The 21,043-nt window shown below is 49.7% G+C and overlaps 1 protein-coding gene across 1 annotated transcript in view; it reads right to left on the reverse strand.

The window, feature by feature from the left end:
* Nucleotides 1-20,370, reverse strand: part of USP40 (ubiquitin specific peptidase 40) — a 60,939-nt gene extending 40,569 nt beyond the window's left edge. Inside the window, exons 1-9 of the mRNA XM_090285046.1 lie at nt 20,160-20,370; nt 18,898-18,965; nt 17,665-17,778; nt 14,887-15,051; nt 13,112-13,258; nt 10,054-10,197; nt 7,601-7,729; nt 1,703-1,798; nt 128-235 (exon numbers count right to left, since the gene is read on the reverse strand). Of these exons, the coding sequence (XP_090141172.1) occupies nt 128-235; nt 1,703-1,798; nt 7,601-7,729; nt 10,054-10,197; nt 13,112-13,258; nt 14,887-15,051; nt 17,665-17,778; nt 18,898-18,965; nt 20,160-20,355 (1,167 nt within the window). The 5' untranslated portion in view covers nt 20,356-20,370. The remainder of the gene's footprint in view (nt 1-127; nt 236-1,702; nt 1,799-7,600; nt 7,730-10,053; nt 10,198-13,111; nt 13,259-14,886; nt 15,052-17,664; nt 17,779-18,897; nt 18,966-20,159) is intronic.
* Nucleotides 20,371-21,043: the final 673 nt, after the last annotated feature.

The raw sequence follows: 21,043 nt of genomic DNA on the forward strand, positions 1-21,043 counted from the left end.
GAGGGAGGGAGGGAGGGAGGAAGGGAGGAAGGAAGGAAGGAAGGAAGGAAGGAAGGAAGGAAGGAAGGAAGGAAGGAAGGAAAGGAAGGAAGGAAGGAAGGAAGGAAGGAAGGGGTACATGTGTTACCTTTCGCAGTGGTCCATACTGTTTTCTGTACTTCTTGTTCCAAGACATCCCTGTCTTTTTCAAAAGTTTCTGGCCAAGTTGATCAACAGGAATTAGATTACTCTCCTCCTTATGAAACAAACACAAAGTCATGTAAGAAAATCTGATGATATATAATGGCAACACTAACAAGTTCAAAGGGACCCACAGGATTCTATCTGACTAAAGGTGCCTTTAACAGCAAACACGTAAGTGGATTAACCATAATTACTTCAAAATAAAATGTTATTTAAAAAGTAGATTGAGCATCAATTTAAAGAACTTAAATTTGGCTACTTTCCATGTGCCAAAGTTTAAACATTTAAAGAATATGTAGAGTATTTTGAGGTTTAGTAAATTTCTGATATCATGTGAGATTTTTAGAAGAAATATTTAAGTGCAAAAAAAGGATCATTAATATCTTTTCTGAATGTTTCAGTGTATAACCAGGTTCTAACAGGGTAAGAAGTGACCATTACAGCAGCGGTCCACAACCTCTTTGGCACCAGGGACCTGTTTTGTGGAAGATGATTTTTCCAGCCTAGTGGGGCAGGGGAGGCAGGAGGCAGAGCTCAGGCAGTAATTAAGCTTGGCTCATCCACCGCTCACCTCCAGCTGCAGGGCCAGGTACACGCCGTGGGGATTGGGGACCCCTGCCTTGCAGGATAAAAAGTGACCCTCCAACCAAAACTGCTATGCAGAATCCCTAACCCTCAGAACTTCAACTGGGCCTGCTGTGGGACAGGGGCTGTGAAGGAGCTGAAATGGGGCCATGAGGCTGGGCCCTAAGCCAGTCTGACTGGCGTCCTCCGAGTAAACCCAGACCCGCACAGACGCCAGGGTGCACACGTGCAGAGGAGAGTCCTTGTGAGGACACAGGCAGAGGCCGTCCTCTCCACGCCAAGGAGAGAGGCCTCTGAGGAGACCAACCTGCTGACACCTTGTTCTTGGACCCCCAGCCTCCGCAACTGGGAGAAAATAAATCTCTGTTGCTTTAAGCCACCCAGTCTGTGGTATTTTGTTATGACAGCCCTAGAAGACTAACACGGTGGCCACAGACCAATATTTCTGTAGTTAAAGGGGTCAGCCTGGGTCCCCCAGTAAAGAATTAAAAGGAATCTATTTAAGAATGAATGAATGAATAAAAGGAGACCTACGATCATTACAATGTCCTAAGCAAACATTAAAAAGTTGTCTAGACAAGGTATTACCAATATTAGGAATGAAAAACAGGGCATAACTTCAGGCCCTACAAACACTGAAGGACAATACAGAAAACAGTACGTAAATTCTAAAGTAATATGTAAATAAATCCCAATTCTATTTAAGATGACAATAATATCAAAGAAACCCATAACCCAACCCTATTTTCTGATTCTCTTCTCTGTCAATTCTACCATGAATATGTATTTCTTTAGAACCAGAAAGTTTCCAACTAAAAAAATGTTTGAAAATAGACATACTATCCAAAGGAAAAAGACAGTATCAGATCAACAAAATCAATTTCATTGGTATATGTCTGATATATATACGCACATACATGAACGCACTCTCTACCTGTGATAAGATTGCTTTTAGAATCATCAGTGGATCATCAGCCTCTTCTTCAATCTGAAGATCTTCCACATTCACACCTGGTTTACACTTTCCCTTCTAGGAAAGAAAACAACAGAAAAGTTTCTATCAGGGGGACGCCTTGCAAAGTATATGATGGTCTGAGCACTGTGTTGTACACCTGAAACTGATACAGAATACTATTCAATGCAAACTGAAATTGAAAAAATTTTTTTTAAAGTTTCTATCACCAATCCCTTAAAAGATAATGAACAAAACAGAAATGTTTGTGTTACGGAAGTTTCCAGATGGAGAAAGAACGATGAACACAATATAATGTGTATATGGCTCTGAACTCCAGCTCTGGTTCAACAATCCCGGGCTGATGACCTTAATGCCTCTAGCCTCACCCAGAACTCAGGACTGGGAGGGAAGCTGCTGGCACAGGACACAGCGAGTCCCCGCACACCCCACTCAGCGCTGCCGCAGCTGCGTTCTGCACACTCCGCCAGGCTGTGCTTTCAGTACCGTCCAGTTCAAGGTATTTTCTGGCCTTCGTGCAATTTTTCCTCTTGTGTTGGCCTAATAAAACTCCGACCCATCTTTGCAAGCTCAGCTCACACTCCCTTCTACCTCCTGACCATCCAAGTTTCACCGCAATCTATAAACGTATTTGGGAACATGTCTAAATTCCTGATGCGGTATTTTTACTGACACATGTCATCTTGCAAAAGTATTTTAAATGGGCTAAAAGCCACATATTCACTCAGACCTAAACAATTAACAAAAGACAAAAATAACGAATAAACAGTAGAAGAATATGGCAGACTAAATACAACCATCCTGCTGTAAAATTACTAAAAATGATCAAGTAAAACATGAAACAAATGGAAACATCCTTTTAAACGCATGCTGCGCCGGCAAGAGACCAGGATCCTCACTGACCAAGTGAGACGGGAATCCAGAGGGGAAGCCCAGGCAGCGGCCCCCGGCGGCCCCGCCCCGCTGACCGGAGCTCCCACTTGCTGCTCACGGGCAGGGTCTGGGTGACAGAGCCCGGGACTGCCCGGGACGGAGCAACAAGCATTCTCCAGTTCTCTGACACTGCCTGGGAGTCTCACAGTTCAGTTCTACTCGGACACAAACTTCACTAAGTTCCGTAAGACTGCCCCCACTTACCGGCCTGGCTGATTACAAATTCTAGGGTTACTGGAACCCCCGTTAGGTGTGAAGATTTCCTGAGGCAGCTCACAGAACCCAGGAACTAATACCTGGGAGCACAGGTTAGCATGGAGGCTGCAGGTGAACGCTGAGGCGAAGGAGTCCCTGGGGGCGTGCGAAGGGGCCTGAGTGCAGCAGGCTCTGTCCCCACAGGGAGGGGTGGCCATCCCATCCTCCCCAGCGCCTTCATCGGAGCGTTTCCCCAGGTTTTACCGCGTGGGCATGACTGGCTGCATCACGGGCTCAGTGGGGGATCTCTGGCCGCTCTCCCCTCCCAGGTCAGGGCGTGGGCCTGGAGGCTCCGACCCTCTGTGTGGCCGGCCCCTCCGGCAACCAGCCTTCACCCTGAGGGTATCTCGGTCCCCCCCACCGAGAGTCACCTCACTGGCACACACGCAGGCAGGCACGGCTGAGAGGGGCTCACTGTGAACAACAGGCCTACCACTCGGGGAACCCCGAGGCGCCCCACTCCGGACACCAGGACAAAGACAAAACGTATATTTTATGGCGCCCCAGAGGGGGCTCCCGTAGGAGGCGGGAAGCCTGAGAGGGCCAGGCCCCCAGTGAAAGCATGACCTAGAGGAAAGCCCTCCCGTGGGAGACGACGAGGCACTGGCTTGCTCGGACCATGACAGTGGATGAAGGGGAAAATCATTTCCTCTACTCATCTATCATCACGAGCAGGTCCCCATGTGGGCTTGGGCCCCAAAGTCACACTCGCTGAAGGGACCTAAAACCACTAGGCCAAGGCTCTAGTTAGAGCTGTGAAGGGCTGGAAGTGGGAGGCATGCAGAGGGGACCAACACATTCTCTTTCCTGGAGGAAAACTTTCAACAAAGGCCTCAAACTACGCCTATAAATCATGTTCTTAAAAAAATCAACCACCCACCCACCCAAGTCAGTCAGTAGTCTAAAATTACAAAATCACAAAGAAACAGAATCAGGAGATATCCAAATCCAAGTTTTTAGGTGCTGCAATTATCAGACACAGAATATAATAAAATAGCATGTTTAATATGTTTGAAGGCACTTATGACTAAGGAGTAAGAGATTTAAAAATGGTGGGAGGGGAAAGGCAGGCTGGCACGGCCCCGTATCTGACACGCTGATGCAGGTGACCCGCAGGGTGGGCCCCGGCCCCCCCGCCCCCCGCCAGGGACCAACCCGGGCCATGGGGTGACAGGCTGGCCCGGCAGCGCAGCCTCTGCCCGCTGCCTCGGTGCACAGGATGGCGGCAGAAGTGACGTCCAGCCCCAGGGATGCAAGCGGGAGGCCCAGTCCAGGGCCAGAGACTGAAACGCGGGGCTCACACAGGGGATCATGCAAGGCCGGTCATGTAAGCAGCCCTTGCAGACAGCCCCCACTAGCAAACCCCAAGTGCAGGACACAGTTCCTCGAAAGGGAAGGAGAAGGCGCCAGACTATGAGCAGAGGGAACACCGCTTGGCTGCACTCAGAGCTCCTGGAAGGCATCGACCGTCTCCAGGCGCGGAGACCTCGCGGGGTCCTGCGCCCTCATCGCTGTCTGAGCACCGCGGAGCTCTGCATGGAAAGCTGGTGACCCTTGAAGGACAGAATAAGGAAGGGGCTGACAGATGGGATGCTTCCTCAGAAGCCACGAATGAGGAAATATACTAAGCACCGAGGGAAAGCCATCTTCTGGGGGTCCTGTGAGGCTGAGGAAGGCCGTGCAGAAGCAACAAAGCTCCGAGAACAGGAGAGCCGCGCGAAGAGCAGAACCACGTGGAGGAAGGTCCGCGTGCCCTGAACATGAAACGGTAAACACATTTTCTGCATCAAGAGACCGAGGAAAGCCCACCAGGTAGAAGAGAGCCTGAAACGTGGCCCTGGCTGAGGACAAGCGGCTGCAGGCGCCCGGGGAGCGGACACACGCCCCCAGGGGGAAGCGTCGCTGGCAGGGCATGGAGCCCTCGCTGAGGCTGAGGCCTCAGGGCAACACCGGAGAAAAGTCACAGCAGACGGAGGCTACCCATGGCGGCGGGGCAGCGAGACCAACACAAGGAGAAAATAATAAACTCCAGGCCTGTTCAAAAGCCTCCATCAGAATGTAAGAAAAGGCCTCTGCGTCATCTTTTAGACAGAATGACGTAAAGCTCACATGGCTGCGAGGTGGCAGAGACGCCCTAGAGCAGGAAACTGCCGCGGGACCCTGGATGCGGACGAGGCACCGGAAGGAGGGTGGGTGCGCGGTGAGACCGGCTCCAGCTCGGCGCTGTGGTGCCGGGGCTGCGTGAGGCCAGCGGTGGGCGAGCGCCTCCCGCCCCCGGATGGGGAGTGTGCCCATGTGCTCGGGGCCTGGCAAATGCCACGCACGCTTTCCGAGGGACGCGTGTGTGCCTTTCTGAGCCCAGGACCGGAGGGCCAGCAATACAGCAAATGGAAGGGGAAGGACTGGAAGAGGCGAAACCATACTGCCTCTTTCCGAAGAGATCTACAACATGAGAGCGCTTAGCAAGGTGGCCGGTTATAAAATCAGTATGCTAGAGGGAAGTACATTTCAACACACTGGCCACAGACAGTCCGAAACCACAGTGCAGACCTAGCCACACAGAACATCATCCTGGTAAACATCTTCCCGATAGAACAGTCCAGCTTTTTAAATATCCAAACTACATAAAACATATACTTCTCTCAACACATGCCAAGAACAATTGCTAGAGCAGCGGTTCTCAGCCTGTGGGTTGTGACCCCTTTGGGGGTCGAACAACCCTTTCATAGGGGTCACCTAAGACCATCGGAAAACACATATGTAATTACATATTGTTTTTGTGATTAATCACTATGCTTTAATCATGTTCAATCTGTAACAGCAAAAATACATCCTGCATATCAGATATTTACCTTACGATTCATAACAGCAGCAAAATCACAGTTATGGAGTAGCAGCGAAAATAACTTTAGGGTTGGGGGGACCACAACATGAGGAGCTGTACTAAAGGGTCACGGCGTTAGGAAGGTTGAGAACCACTGATGTTCTGAAGGGCAAACTGAACGTCAGCAAAAGGAACGCGCACCTTGAAGAGCGTCGGCACTGTTACTCCGCATGCAGCACCTATTCATTAACACTATTAACTGTCTGATAACCAGGGCGATCAATATGTTTTAAGTATTCTACACCCTAACGTAATGGTTTGTATCTCACATTTTGACATTTTGCTGTGTTTTAGTTACATTTTAAAAACTGGTTGAGCGTTTGAGGTGGGTGGGTAATACGCTACAGGTTTTCCATCACAAATAACTGGAATTAGATCCTCCTCTCAGTGCGGGCTTTTCCACAGAACATGCGCAAGTTCTTTTCTTGAGGGTATTAGAAAACTTTTCCACAAAATGTTTAAAAAATCTCTAAAAAATAAAAAGATATTGTCTTCATGTGTAGATTAAAAACCGCACTAAGTGCGCACGAGAGAGAAAACACTGACAAACTGATTCTAGAAACGTTCCCAGAAGCCTGAAGAGGCAGGGCAGGACCAACGCTCCCGCGAAGGACCGCGCACAGGGTGACCCTGACAGCCGACGCGTGACTTATTCACAGCGACAGAAGGTAGCCCTGCGGCACCCGTCTGGGGACAGAGGGGAAGGACAATGCAGCTGAGCCCCGACCCGGTCCACACACACACACACAACTGGTGTAACAGGACTGGCACAGCAGACTGCCGGGTGAAAAGTGGATTATTCAATACATGGTGATGGGCAGTCGGGTACTCAAACGGGAAAAAACCATCTCACACCCTCCACAGGAAACCATTCCAGGAAGAGCGAAGTTTTACATGTAAGCGAAGAAGAAACCTTGAACTTGGGGCGGTGAACACACAATACAACATGCAAACGCTGTATTACAGAACTGTACACTTGAAACCCATATAATCTCATTAACCAGCATCACCCTAATAGAATTTAAAAAATAAAAAAGTAAATAAAGGTTAAAAAAACAAACAAAACCCCCTCACCAAACTTTCAGAAGATAACAGAGGAGAAAAATCCTCACTCACTGTTTCTGGCTGGTGCCATGAGAGACAAAAGAGAGGCTAAGGAATGATCACTCATTAAGGGACACCCAAGCGACAGGCTGACCAAACGTAACAGGTGACCCGTACCTGAGCGGGGAAGGAAGTGCTGTAAAGGGTTTAGATCAGACACCTGGTGAAACCTGAATGTTATGTCAGAGGAAAGTATTGTATCAACGGTAAGCTCCTGACTGTGATCCCCACTTATGTAAGGGAAGGTCCTTATTCTCACGAGATAAACATTTAGGTGTAAACTTAGTCTCAAGTGGTTCGGCACTAATAATGATCATGTTTGCGTGTTTACAAAAAGTGTGTACAAATGTGGCAAAATGTTACCAACTGGAGAATCTGGGGGAAGAGTATCCAGGAGGTGTGTGACTATGCCGGTTATGTTTCTGTAAGTGTGAAATTACTTAGAAAAAGAAACTTAAAACTTCCGTCTGTCAGAATACAGAGGCAGCCGGGATGCAAACCTGGTCTGACAAAAAGTGTCTCTGGGGGGCTTCTCAGAGCAGGGCTGCTCTACACCATCTACACTAACTTCCAGGGCCTACGAAGATATTCTGCAGAGTGAATATATAATAAACAGCAGATGATGATCCTCACGGAATTACAGGACTGGAAAGGAAAAAATTCAAACTAAGGTGTGTGCTCACGTGAAGCTGCCAGTCTCCCAGGTGGTCGACGTCCTTAACATACACGTGATAATGTCCTCCGTGGCAGCCACCTTTGTGTATAATAACCGAGAAGAGGTCATACGTGTATTCCAGGTCATCCCGTTCACTCTGCGAGAGAGAAGAACGGAAACACTGACACCGTTGACACAAACTGGGAAAATACATAACCAAAGGGTAAAAACAATTTTACCTACTGAATAAAAATGTCCCTGTTTGTCATTGTCATCTAACAGTAAATTAAGATAAATTTGAATAACTGACTTTAAACTTTAAAGTTCTCAATTCTGAGACAGCAAATGACCTGCCGCTGACCCAAACACACCACACCGACGGGAGCCTGCGTCTCGGTCGCCGTGACCACGGACACCCAGACAAGACGTTCCTGTTACGACCTCGGCTGAGACCACGCGAGCCAGGGATGACAAGCTCACCACCCCGTCAGGGAGCCTGTCAGTCTCAGCATCCCTGTCTTTGTATGACAGCCATTCTGCTGCTCTGTACATGTGCTCTTTGGCTGTTGAATTTTCCCTCTACGAAGTCAGAGCCACACCTACTATCTGTCACAGTTCCTGACACGTCAGTCCTCTGTATATGAGTGGAATTTAGCAGTTACGAATACTAGCTGGTTTTGTTTAGAAGTGGTTTACTGGAATGAAAGTTTTTTTTTCCTTCAATTCTTAATCCTATGACCAAACTTTCCCATATCAATGTGTTCTATAATTATGACTGACCCAACAGATGAACCCCTTTGCTGGCATTTAAAAGGAAAGTCTATGAGGAACACCACAAACGAATGAGCAAAACAGAACCAGAGGCATGTAAACAAGGAGCAGACTGACAGTTACTGGGGGGAGGGGGCGGGAGAGAAGCGGGGTAGGTAGGGGAAGGGTCTAGTCAAGGAACTGGAATAAATGACCCATGGACACGGACAACAGGGTGGGGACTGACTGTGGGAGAGGGGTGGGTGGGGAGGGGGGAGCAATGGGGGAAAAAGTGGGACAAGTGTAATAGAAAAACAGTAAGTAAATCAAAAATTAAAAAAAACCGAAAAGTCTACTTTAGGTTAAGGTGCTATTTGAAGGGGTGCTAATTATTTAAAGAACTTATGTGCTTAAAAAAACTACACTTTTAAAGCAAGCAGCATTTTTTTATGTGTCTGGTTCAGGCAAAAGAAAAGAGTTATAAACAAAGATGTGAACTGATAACTTTTTTCATTAACGCACATATCAAAAAGAAATATCATTGTGAATTTCTTAGATAAGTGCTCGTGTCTTATTTCAGTTTTGTCATTTCACAGTGTGTTAAAATCATTTGACAAACTGCTTCTTATAGAAGAACAAAAATATTCCTGTATGTGATGATGGACGTTAGCTAAACCTCGTGTGGCGACCATTTCACAGTGTGTGTGAACCACGCCATCCTGCTGTGCTCCTTAAGCTTAGACATTGAGGGCTGTCAAGTATTTCTCACGGGAAAAAAGAATTAACTCAATGATCCTGAAAAAGTTTTTTTCAGACAGTAAATAGAGGGAGGATTGACTTACTCTGGAAAAACTGTTTATTCCATCTGTGCCAATAACAAGGTCAGGGCCAACACAAAATTAGAACCTTTGAGTGTTAATTAATATAATAAAACAAAATCCAAAAAGCTCAGTAATTAGGCTTGAAGTAGAGGAAGGCTCATCAAAATTAAAGGATGTTTTTAGAAAGATTACTTTTATGCATAGAAATTTAATAGCTATTAAATGTTCAGATCTTAATAAACACATAACGAATGATTTATAATTAGGAAAAACAACAGTCTCATCATTGTAATCCTGGCACGTGTAGCAATTATATAGAAAATATTTTTAAATGGCTTATAAAGTAGGTTGAGTGTGTATTAACTTTTCAAGTTTGTTCTTGCCTGGGTCTTAAGTATTACAAATTCCAGGGCAGTGAAGTTCCAATAACCTGTCTACTTTCTAGACGTGTAATTCGTTAATGTATCAGAAGTAAACTAAATCCAAATAGCAAAGTAACAATTAATGGTAATTTTTCCTAATGCAAAGTTATTTCTAATTTTGCTCTTAAATGCTCATTACCAAGAATTTTCAAGGAGAATTTTAATAAAAATAACTGAAGACAAATCCACACTTTGGAAATTCAAGAGGACTGTAATAAACCTGTGGGTCTCAGCTGGGACTGATTTACCCACTCCCCTCCCCCCAGAAGACACAGACATTTGACAAGGTCTGAAGACAGTTCTGTCACCACTGGGAGGAGGGGAGGGTGCGCCTGTCACCCAGCAGCACGGGGGGGGGGGGGGGGGGGGGGGGGACAGCACAGTGCCAAGGCTGAGGCCCGGCCACGAGCCAACTGAAAACCAGGCCCGTTACGGATGCGACCTTGAGAGCAGGAAAACAAAGAAGTTCAAAACGGAAGAGCTCCAACCTGTTCACAGAAAGGCTTGAGACTGATCCGGAGAGGGAACGTGCAACGGCTGGTTTCCTTGTAGCGTTCACACTTCACAACGTCAAAACTAAATCTTAACAGTGAGACAGTGAGAAAGGGAGGCAGCTTCCGTAATTTGGCCGACTGTTAAAAGAAAAAGTGTTAAAGTTTTTAAAAAGCAGTTATATAAAAGAATACATAGCGTTTCTTAACATATGAAAAAGCAAGTAATGATAATTTCAGGAGAACTATGTCCCTGAGTCACCAACTCACAGCCCCTGGTGCCGACATGCCTCTCACAGGACAGAGGCGTGTCATTCCCATGTGCGCACAACTAAGCACTCGCCGCCCCACTTACGTTCCCAGTGTTCGCACCCTAAAATCAAAGCCACCTGGTGAGCATGTCTTAACCCATGGTCCCCTCGCACGGTGCTTCTTTCCTGCCTGAGCCCTGACCTTTCACCCTCCTTTCAGTTACTGAGGAACTGGGACCTCGGGGCCTGTGTCAGTGGATCCAGAGCCTTAAAACTCCATGGAAATGGTACGTGCGTGTGGGTTTTTCCCGAGGACAGCCACAGCTCTCATCAGGCTTTCAAAAGTGCTCTAACTCCCCAGGGATTAAGATGCACTGACTGGGGTTTTACAGTTACTGTTCTTAACAGCAGGCAAGAAGGCCTTGTTTACTTCTTTGCTTTAAAACAAAACACGAAATTAAGCTGCTTTCTAATTAAAAGTCATCAGCTTTTCACAACCCCCCTGCACTAGCAGCATGTCAGGGGGCAAAAAAAAAAAATCCTTCCCCATAAATAAAATTACCCAAAATCATAAATACCCAACATTCCTAAAAACATGTTTAAAACAATAATTCTACAAATCAAGGGGCTAATAAAAAGAAGTTTAATGATAAGACAGCAATTTAACCACATGGCAGATTTCCAAACAAGCTAAAAAAATACATCTAAAAAGCAGAGTAACTCACCTACTACGCGGCTGAGGAAAGACCGCTCAGAACAAGGCACTGCATTAATTTAGGTAGCACAGCTAAACCTAAATCTAAGTGTAGAACGCAATAAATCTGGTGCCACTAGAGTGTAATATTTTTTTAATCCTGAGGATATGTTTATTGATTTTAGAGAGGGGAAGTGGGGGGAGGCGGAGGGAGAGAGAAGGACGTCACTGTGAGAAACAGGGACCAGCTGCCTCCCATGTGCGCCCCAACCAGGTATAGAACCCGCAACCTAGGTCTGTGTCCTGACCCGGGATCGAACCCACAGCCTTCTCGTGCACAGCACGGTGCTCCGACCACTGAACCACCCGGCCGGGGCTGAAATGTAATTTTAGAAGTATCAAAATCATACTTTTCCACTGAAAAAGAATTAAACCACTGATATAAAAGGTACATAAAAAAACTGCTTTTGTGTAGGAAAAGGTTGTTTTACTAATGTGCAAATTAAGTACAACTAAAAGAACATATCTAAGTATCTAAGACTTTCTAATCCTCTGAATTTTTATATATTTTATTAGATTGTAGTTAACATCAAGGTGAGATCCAAACTAAATAAGCAAAAGCTAAACCCCTTCCCGTGGACGGAAACACGGACTGACAACACGGAACCGCCGTGGCCCCCAGCCCTGCTGTGAGAGCCGCGGCCCGGGGTTCCCGTTTTCACTGCGCTGTCACCCACGGGCTCCGGGGTCCTCATCGGTATCCCACGCTGTCTGCAGCCCTCCCCTCTCTCCTTGTCAGAAGACCCAGGAACCGCCGGCGACAGGCGCGTGTCCTCTCTGCCGTGACGGAGTGACCGTGCAGGCGCGCCTTCGTGGCGGGTCTGTGGGCGAGTGCTCAGTAACCGCTAACTGGGCCGAGCTCGGTCGCCGCGGTTACCACGCCGGGCGCACGGACGCGGCTGGAGGCCGGCGGCAGAGCGGGCCGTGTCGCAGGGAACATGCTGCCTGCGTCCCGCTGGCCTTCTGCCCTGCTCTGCGCTCCTGCACAGAGGAGACCCAGAGGCGCTGTCAGGCCCCCTGCGGGAAGGAGGAAGGGCGCCTCACCCCCGCTGGAATCTGGGAGGGGCCCACCCGAGGCCGACACTGCAAAGGGGCCCCGCACAGACAGCGAGGCGCGCCCTCCATCACCCCCACAGCGGCGGACGGACGGAGGAAGGAAAGCCCACAGGCTCCACAAGCTTCTCGGCTGGCAGGAATGAAAACATTCTGCCTCCCTCATGACGGCCATTTGCAAAGAGCAGGGCCGGGGGGACTTTGTCAACAAAGGTGTATTTAAGAAACACGAAGGTTCAAATAAGTTCTTCCAGGGAAAGAAAGTAGTGGAGAGAACTATTGGGTCAAAAGCTTAAAAAAACTATTTACTACAACAAAAATACAGATATGTATAATGTAAATGTGTTTTCGATCCTTAACGTTAATTAAGGGCTTCACATATGAGGGGGTCTCCCCGCCCAATCCCTGGAATTACCTCTGCAGGGCGGGCCCCTTGCAGTCCAGACACCCCCCGCTGGGTGAGCTCTAGGAACCCTCTGGATCAGGGCCCGGCTGGCGGTGTGAGAGGCTGCGTTGGCTCCAGTGAATCTTTTCTGATTCACTTTCAACACCTTCACCCATCTCATGACGGGTGACTTACGAGGGCGCCTGCCCACACGGTGCTGAGTGTTCAGCAGCTTTTGACCAAAAACAGCACGAACTCCCTACCCTACCCTCCCTAGTCACCCGCTCTCTCCCAGAGCGACTTCTGTTCTGTGTCCCTGGATGAAAAAGCCCTCAAGGGAAACGTTTGACCGCCGTGGAAGAGGTGCGACAAGACACGGCAGAAGCACTGTGAGCTCAGAACTGTCCTGAGCGGTGGGAAGACGTCTCGGTAGGTGTGTGTGCTTCAGAGGTGACTGCACTTTCAACACGTGAGAACATACACACACTGTTGCATGCATAAACCCCGGGGGGCTCTGGGTCCCGCTCGCGGACCCTGCAGACGGCCTCACACACGCTGACTGCGCCGAGCACCGCATGGGTGCCCGCGGAGGGGCAGGGCGCCAGGCGTTACCTTCGCCGCTCTCACCAGCCCGTCACAGGCCCCGCAGCGGTACAAGTTGTCCGAGTGGAACAGCTCCTCTTCCACGTACATGCGCCGCAGCGCCTCCTCCAGGCCCGACACGTTCCTGACCGCCACTGTGAGATCTAAGAAGTCCTCCTGAAACACACGGAAACGCGGCTCTAGAAAGCACTGCCCGAGGTTCACAGACGTCACCAGCTCCCCCACTGCTGGGCGTCATCAGATACATCTGCCCTAAAGCGCTGCACGTACCAAAGTATCGATCCCCCGGTCCCACTGTGAAACTGGTAACACCAAATTATCTTTTCGGAGACCAACTGTAACTGAGCCTCAGCTACACTGGGAACTGGTTTAGGAGCTCACTGGGGACACAAGGAAAACCTGTTTCACCGGGAGCTAAAGCAAGTCCCCAGACGCACGTGTGAACGGAGGAGGGGGAAGCGCAGCGTTGATCAGCGCTGCCGGGGTCTCCGGACCAGAGCAGCAAGTGCTGAGGGCCGCCTGCCTCCTCCTCTGCTGCGAGGGCTGCTCTAAAGCCCACGGAGCAGGGCACCAGAAACCAACGGTTTGAACCGGGATAAAAAGGTATTCTTATGAAAATTAAGAGGAGCATATTTTGCAAAACAGGAATCTCTAAGTTCTACTACATTTGCATTACAACATGCTTCTAGTAATAAACACTTAAAATCTGACAAATTTAAAGAATATTTAGTTTTAATATCATTAAAGGGATTATGGGAGTACTAATCGGTTCATGGTGGAAATCCAAAGTAATAAAGTAACATTTATATATAGTTTATAAATATATATGTGAAAAGTTAATGTCAGTAACTTATGTGCCTTAATATACAATATGGTTTAAAATTAGCCTGTGAATCATTATTATAGTTAAATCAATCATACAGTAATTCAAAGACACACACCATCTTAATATTTCCAAATTAGGCTGGCCAAACCTATCAGCACAGGCAATGAGGGACAAAAAGTATCCTTTATCCCCAATGCTCATGAAAAGTAGAAAAAGAAGAGACAAAAATATATGTCCCCAAAAAACAATTAATGCAACATTTAGAAAACAACATTTAATTTTTTGTTCATACAATACAGAAACTTTCTGGAACTCTTGCCATAACAAGATTTTTATTAAATGACAACTGTTCCAAGGAAATCATCTCCTGTCTACGACTGGGTGAGCAGGTGGCAGAGGTTGTTATATTTACATGAGCAAATTTCCAAGTTCCAATTTCCAATTAGATTAAACAGGCAATCTGTGTCATGACAAAGAACTCAATTATAATGGCTTTATGTATCTATGTGTTTTATATACATAATAAACATAAGCACACATGTACAAATGAACTTTCTCAGACATTAATAAACTAAATCCAATATTTAATTACAGATATTTATCACTTCTCTATTTTATTACTTCCCTAATTAACTTTGTAATATTCCAACCACCAACCAGATGGTCGCTTTTCTCATGAGGCCACACCGCTACTTGTAACATCCCCAACTCTATTTTCTAAATATTAGGGTGCTGAATAAAACATCAAAGCTACGTTTTAAGGTATTTGCCTCTTTCGGTTACATGAAACACTCTAGATTCTAAACTTACGACGTAGGTATAGCTAGAGTTAAAAAAACCCACACAGCGACCTCTAGTAACAAGCACGTGGCTCACGCAGTCCCGCAGGCCACAGACTTAACGACGTGAACTATACTTAACGATGCAACTTGTCACTGAAGTGCTCCTGCGCACTCACCTGCTTTTCACTGACGTTCTCACACTCTTGACAAACAACCTGGTTGACGACGGTTCCGTGGTACAGACGGCTGATGAGGTCGTGGCCGGAGGTCCCGACTAAAGAAGTTTCCAAAGCACTAAAGAGAATTCGAGTCAGTTCCTGTACATCATGTTGCCTCATTTCCTATAAAACAGGTAACTTTTAAATGTGATTCTGTGCTTCAGATTTTTAAAGTGTTATTAGTTTAAAAAAAAAGTCACAAGATTTATCAAGAACTCCAAAGGTAAACCTCAGTCAAGTACAAGGATGACTAATCTAAACAAGCTGAGAACAGGTTACCAGCTCACCACCAGTTCTTATTTTTGTTACAAAATGAACAGGTAGTGCTCAGTGTGTACATGTAACTCAGCTCAAAAACAGGGAAGCGCGTCTATTCTGTGGGAACCGCACGCATGGCAACGGAAGGGAGAGGGGAAGGAGCAGGACAGGCAGAGCGCACGCTGCATGAATCGCGCTGGGTCAGAGGGGCTGGCGAACGGCCTGAGTACCAGCATCCGCAGAGAACCAGGAGTCACAGCCTGGACTCGCAGACCGACCAGAGCAGCACTAGCACAGGGCGCCGGCTCCATCAGAGCAACTGATGAACCACAGCCGAGGGGAGAAGAGGAGGAGGAGCATGGGGGAAAGACGCGGACAGGGAGAACCGAGCCGCAGCAGTTGGTGCTTCAGGGAGGAGCGGGAGGGCTATCAAGAGCCCGCTGGGAGCCCTGGCTGCTGGGGCTCAGTGGCTTGAGTGCCAGCCTGTGAACCAAAGGGGTGCCACCTTCCCTTTGTTCCTCCCTCTCCTTCCTCCCTTCCTTGTCAGAGTCACTCATGACTTCCCTGTGTGCCAGGTGCAAGAGATGGTCCTCTGCTCCAGGCGGGCTTTTGTTAAAAAAAAAATTTTATTTATTTTTAAAGAGAAGGGAAAGGAGAAAGAGGGAGAGAAACACCACTGTGCGGTTGCCTCTCACTCATGCCCCCAACTGGGGACCTGACGTGCAGCCGAGTCGTGTGCCCTGACTGGGAATCAAACCAGCAACACTTGGCTCGCAGGCCGACGCTCAATCCACTGAGCCACGGCAGCCAGGGTTAAAGGAAGACTATTTTAAACATAAGTTTCATGTGAAGAGAAGCTGACAATGTGCCTAAAGGCTGGAGCAAGATAAGGGACTCAGGATCACTCCCTTCCTCCCTTCCTTCCTTCCCTCCCTTTCTAAACACACAAGACACTAGGGGACACCCATCTCCTCAGTTATCACGGGCTCTGATGGGAAGAAAGCACGTCCCAGTTCTCAGGCTCTGTGTCTGAACGACCCTAAGTTTGCCCGAAGTGTCTCTGAGACCCTGTCTGCCACTGCAGGCCCAGCCCTAGAGGGTTTCCTGCAAGGTTTTACTTAGAAACAAATAAGGTTTCCACAGCTTTAAGAAGTATGGAACCAGAAAATGAGCGGAAGTTTGTTATCCCAAACAGAGGGAAATCCATCAGTGGATGACTAGATTAAAAAACAAACACACCACGGGGCACGTCCATCCAAGAAACAATTGCTTGGCAATAAAAGGGAGTGAAGTGCTGGTTCCAGCCACGTGATTCCATTTCCGCACAATGTGCAGAACCCGCGACTCCACAGAGAAAGCAGATGAGTGGCCGCCAGGGGCCGGGGAGGGAGATGCCAATGGGTGTGGATGGGGGAAAGGCTCTAAAATTGATTGTGGCGACCATGATACAACTCTGTAAACATACTAAAAACCACTGAATTGCACCCTCTAAGCGTAAATCTTAGGATGTGTAAATCACACATCAACAAAGTGACCATTTTTAAAACAAGGGCAGGAAAAGGAGTTACCCCTAAGCACCTGCCCCACACCAGAAATCGCACGTGCCGTTTCGGGAAGGAATTAGTGACCCGTTCACACCAAAGCCCAAGCCCTCTCTCTTCAGCCGCACGGCACTGTCCGGGCAGAGGAGCGCTCCTGTGAGCAGACCACCCCAGCTCCGAGGCCACTGTCAAAGGCGACAGAACAGGGTCCTGATCGCTGCCTCTTGGAAGTCTGTGACAGTCTCCCGCCCCCGTGTCTCTGCAAGAACACATAGTCCACAAAGGCGCAGACCTGGTCTTGTTTGATTTCACACAGCTGACGGCTTGCTGACAACAAGCACCTTCACCTGCTGCTGACGAACGGGGCGTGTTTGGACAGTGGGAAGTCCCCTTTAGGGACGCAAACAGAAAGAAGAGGCGAAGTCTTGCAAGAGGACACAGGCAGACAACAGAGAGTCAGAGGAGGGCAGGGCAGGGGACGGGCCAAGGCTTGCCGCGATGGCTCATGGTTCTGCTTGAAGCAAACGTGCAGACCAGAGCCCCCAGACTCAAGCACAAAAGCACGTCACAAAGGCAGACGGAGTTCCTGCCAGTCAGCTCTCTGAGGCGACCCAGCAGTCTGCTGTGTCAATGGTAATTTCCAGGTAACAGGCGTCACCAACCAGACCACACAGAGACCGTCAGGGTGTAAGCCGCACAAACCAGCCCTTACACTTCTCCCCGCGTCCACAGCGCTCTGCCCGCCCCCAAATCACAGCCATTCACAAACCCTGCAAACAGCAAGCGTTCAAAAATATGCTTCTGGCTTGTAATTACTTAAACGACAGACGTGCTTAATGAATACCCTGAGACGCTGCAACAGCACTGGCAAGGCTCGCCAGCACACGACAGCCGCGCGGCCCCCCCGCCGCCCGCCCCCCGGGACAGGCCGCCGTACCTCGCCGCCGGTCCACCCGAAGCTGTCCGTGAGGTCGGCGGCCGACGCGGCCTCCTGGTCCAAGAGCAGCAGCTGCGCGAAGAGCCGCTGCAGCTGCAAAGGTATGATGCGGACCTGAGGGGCAGAGGCGTCCCTGCGTGAGTCTCCCGGCGTGGGCCGGCGCGCTGAGAAGGGCGGCGCCCTACTTTCCTCACACCCCTGGGTCCTTCAGGTGGCCCAGAGGAACGCTTACAAACATCTTACTACGCAGCGTGAACTAGCCAGAGCTGATTCATTTTTCTTTGAAAAGTCAATCCGAAAGGTTTTAGGTATCTGGACTTCTCTGCCTTGACACGGTTCAGATCAAGAATAAAACCCCCAGAGGGCTTAATGAATGACCCAATTGACTGGAGACTAGTAGTAATTCCCGTCTCCGATCGTGCCTCCTCTCTCTGAAATGCCCAGGAGGGGGGTGCCCGCGGGGGGCTGGCCGGGCCGCCTCGCTCCCTTCCCGCAGGCCCCGAGCCCCGTCCCGCCTCACTTGGGGTGCTCAGGGCGGGCTGCCGGGGAGTGCTGCTCAGAGCCTCGTCTGCAGACCAGACCCCAGCAGCTCAGGTGAGCGTCAGCCTTTAGAAGCTTTTACGGCACCGTGACGGGGCCGCGTCTTTATTGTACCCTACGGAAGTATGGTCTGCCACAGAGCGGAAATTTAAAAACATGCACAGAAACTGGCCCTTCACCGCACGGGGGGTCTGAGCAGCACTGGGCTGGGTCATGGAGGCCTGACTCCTGCTAAGAAGGACCGATTTTAGTCTGAAAGCGACAAACTTCTGAATGATGTTTAAGCAGAGGAGGAACACGATCAGACTTGCACTTACAGTAAAGCAATTCCTCACTCAATTTAACCCCAGAACACTGGTCTCTATCTGCTGCTGTGACCATAAGCGCACTAAGCAGTCTTCAGTAGGCTGGTGTGGACGGTTTGCAAGGATTTCCTTCACCAGAAGAAAGAATAAAACACAGCAGAGCGATGTATCTCTACCAAGCAGCAGCAACGTTTCACTTGGAAAAGTAATAGTTTTTTGGAAGGAAAATTTCATTACCGGTAGAGTATAAGCCAAGTCACTTTCTGAAAATAAGAATCATACTTGGTAATTAATAAAGTGACTGGTTTCTGTGAGAAACTTAATTCCTTCCCTAAAAAACATTCCCTCAATACTCCCCAAAAACCACTGTAAATCACAGATTTAATACCTTTGCATCAGGATTATCCTTCTCCTCTAAAGAACCAAGCTCTTCTGGGCCAAGAGAAAATAAAGCTTCTAAACAAAAGCAGAATCAGAGATGTAAGCGGCATTATTTCATCTTAAAAAACAAGACCACGAGTAAGTAATATCAGTTAAGGATTCAGATATGGGACTGTGGCAATGTTCAGACCCCTACTCTACACATCTTACTTTCCGGTAACATTTTTAACCACTGACCATAAAGGGCATGCTAAGGCTTCAGTGTGAAAGGTCCATAAAAGGAAAATCATGCTTGTATAACGTAAGAACAGTAACATCAGAACTCTGTGACGGCCACAGGCAGCAGGAGTATTGGGAAATGTAACACACACACAACAATGCCCCTGTGACCAATCACAAGCCTCCCGAGGTCTCCGACCCCTTTCCTGAGCGGGGCCCCCTTTCACTCTGAGGTCAGGCCCCTTCCTGCGGGGAACGTGGATGTCTTTCCTGCGTCCAGGGCGGTAACAGACGGTGGTGGCCTTGGCTGGAGAAAGGAGCTAACAACCCTGCACCGGGGTCCAGACTTTGCTTTATACCCCAGCACCTAGCTATGCTACCCAACGGGGAGACGCCTGGGTCTTTCGGGGAGTCTGAACTCAAAGGAGACAGGACCCCCTACTGGGGAGCTTGGACTTGCCCCAGGTGGGTGTGGTCCCCTACGGCAACCCCTGCTGCCTGGGGCTCACTGTGAGGAGGGCTCTCCTCCTCCTGCTTCCCGGAGGGACCCGGGAAAGTGAGCCACGAACATGAAGCTGAAAGCGAACATGAAGCTGAAAGCGTAGGAGCCACGGGGGCCTTTCACAGTCGGCGCCCACTGCCCTCAGCTACGCTGGACTGGGAGTCCGGGGGACCCATCGAGCCCTGCTCCACAGGACATGACTGCCAACAGCGCCCCGATTTTTCTCCTCGTTCCTCCTCCTCCCTCCCTCCAACAAGCAGCAGGACCCAGGCTAAGCCTCTCGGCGCGGAGATGCCCGCACTCCAGACAAAATGGTCTCCGTGCAGTTCTTTAAATGATGAGAATCAGAAAAGAAATGCTGCCTCAATTTTTTCTTTACCTCGTTACTAAACGTTACCGCGATCACCCAGAACACACTTAGGATAACTCAGGTTTCGCGTTATTCACGGCACGTGTCACAGGAACCACACACACCGGCTGCAGAGCAGCCTTCACGAGGCTCTGTCTGCTCCCGACCCTCCGCGCAGAGGCGGGGCCCGGGCTGGTACCTCTGAACTCGGGGGTGAAGTGCAGCGTCTGCAGGAGGGCGTTGAGGTAACAGGTTCCGCCCTGGTTCCGGATGCCGCTCAACTTGGTGGACTCTCTGGGAGCAGGGGGCTCCCACGCTTTGGCCTTCAACTTCTTCCCTGTTCCATACTGACGACTGGACGCACTGGAATCCTCTTCAAAAAGGTCCCCAAACATGGTGAAACGGAGTGCGACCCTTGAAGAAACGCGACAGGTTACAAAAGGCGTTTATTTCGAGAGCAGACTTTCCCCGCGGCTCCCTCTCTTGTACCTGCGTGGATGGGTGGATCGATTCGACGTGGTTCCCTGGAGAGGACACCGCTGGGTCGGGCTCGGGCAGCGTCACGACCTGGACGTTTTCATCCCTGCGGCTCAGGTGCCGCCGTGACCCCGGGCAAGTGACGTGACCGGGTCCCTGCGGCAAGACGGGCCACCGCGTGTCAGGCACGGCCAGGCGCTCGGCGCAGGGGCGCGGCCCGCACTAGGCACGGTGGCACCACCGACGGAGAAGGACAGGGAACCCACCCGCACACCGCGTCCGCTGGGGTGGCCCGGCAGCCCGAGACTCCGACAGCGGGCGGGGGCCGGGGGTCCACCCGCGTCCCCCTAAAATCCCCGCTTCTCACACTGCCCGTGCCCGATGACGACACTGAGCTGGACTGACCCTCGCAGCGGCCCCGCGCACGGCCCCGGAGGGGACAGCCGCGAAGAGGGTCCCCGGGGGCGGGGCGCTGCCGTTGGAAGGACTGCGCCGAGGCCCTCCCAGCATCTGCCCCAGCGACGCGGACAGGCGGCCCGCTCCGGGGCGGAGGGCCCCCGGCAGAGGAGCCAGGCACAGTTCCCACGCGGCTCCCGAGCGACAGGA

This window comes from Furipterus horrens, unplaced genomic scaffold (genome assembly GCF_987537825.1).
Source record: "Furipterus horrens unplaced genomic scaffold, mFurHor1.1.pri manual_scaffold_1, whole genome shotgun sequence".
Lineage (NCBI taxonomy): Eukaryota > Metazoa > Chordata > Mammalia > Chiroptera > Furipteridae > Furipterus > Furipterus horrens.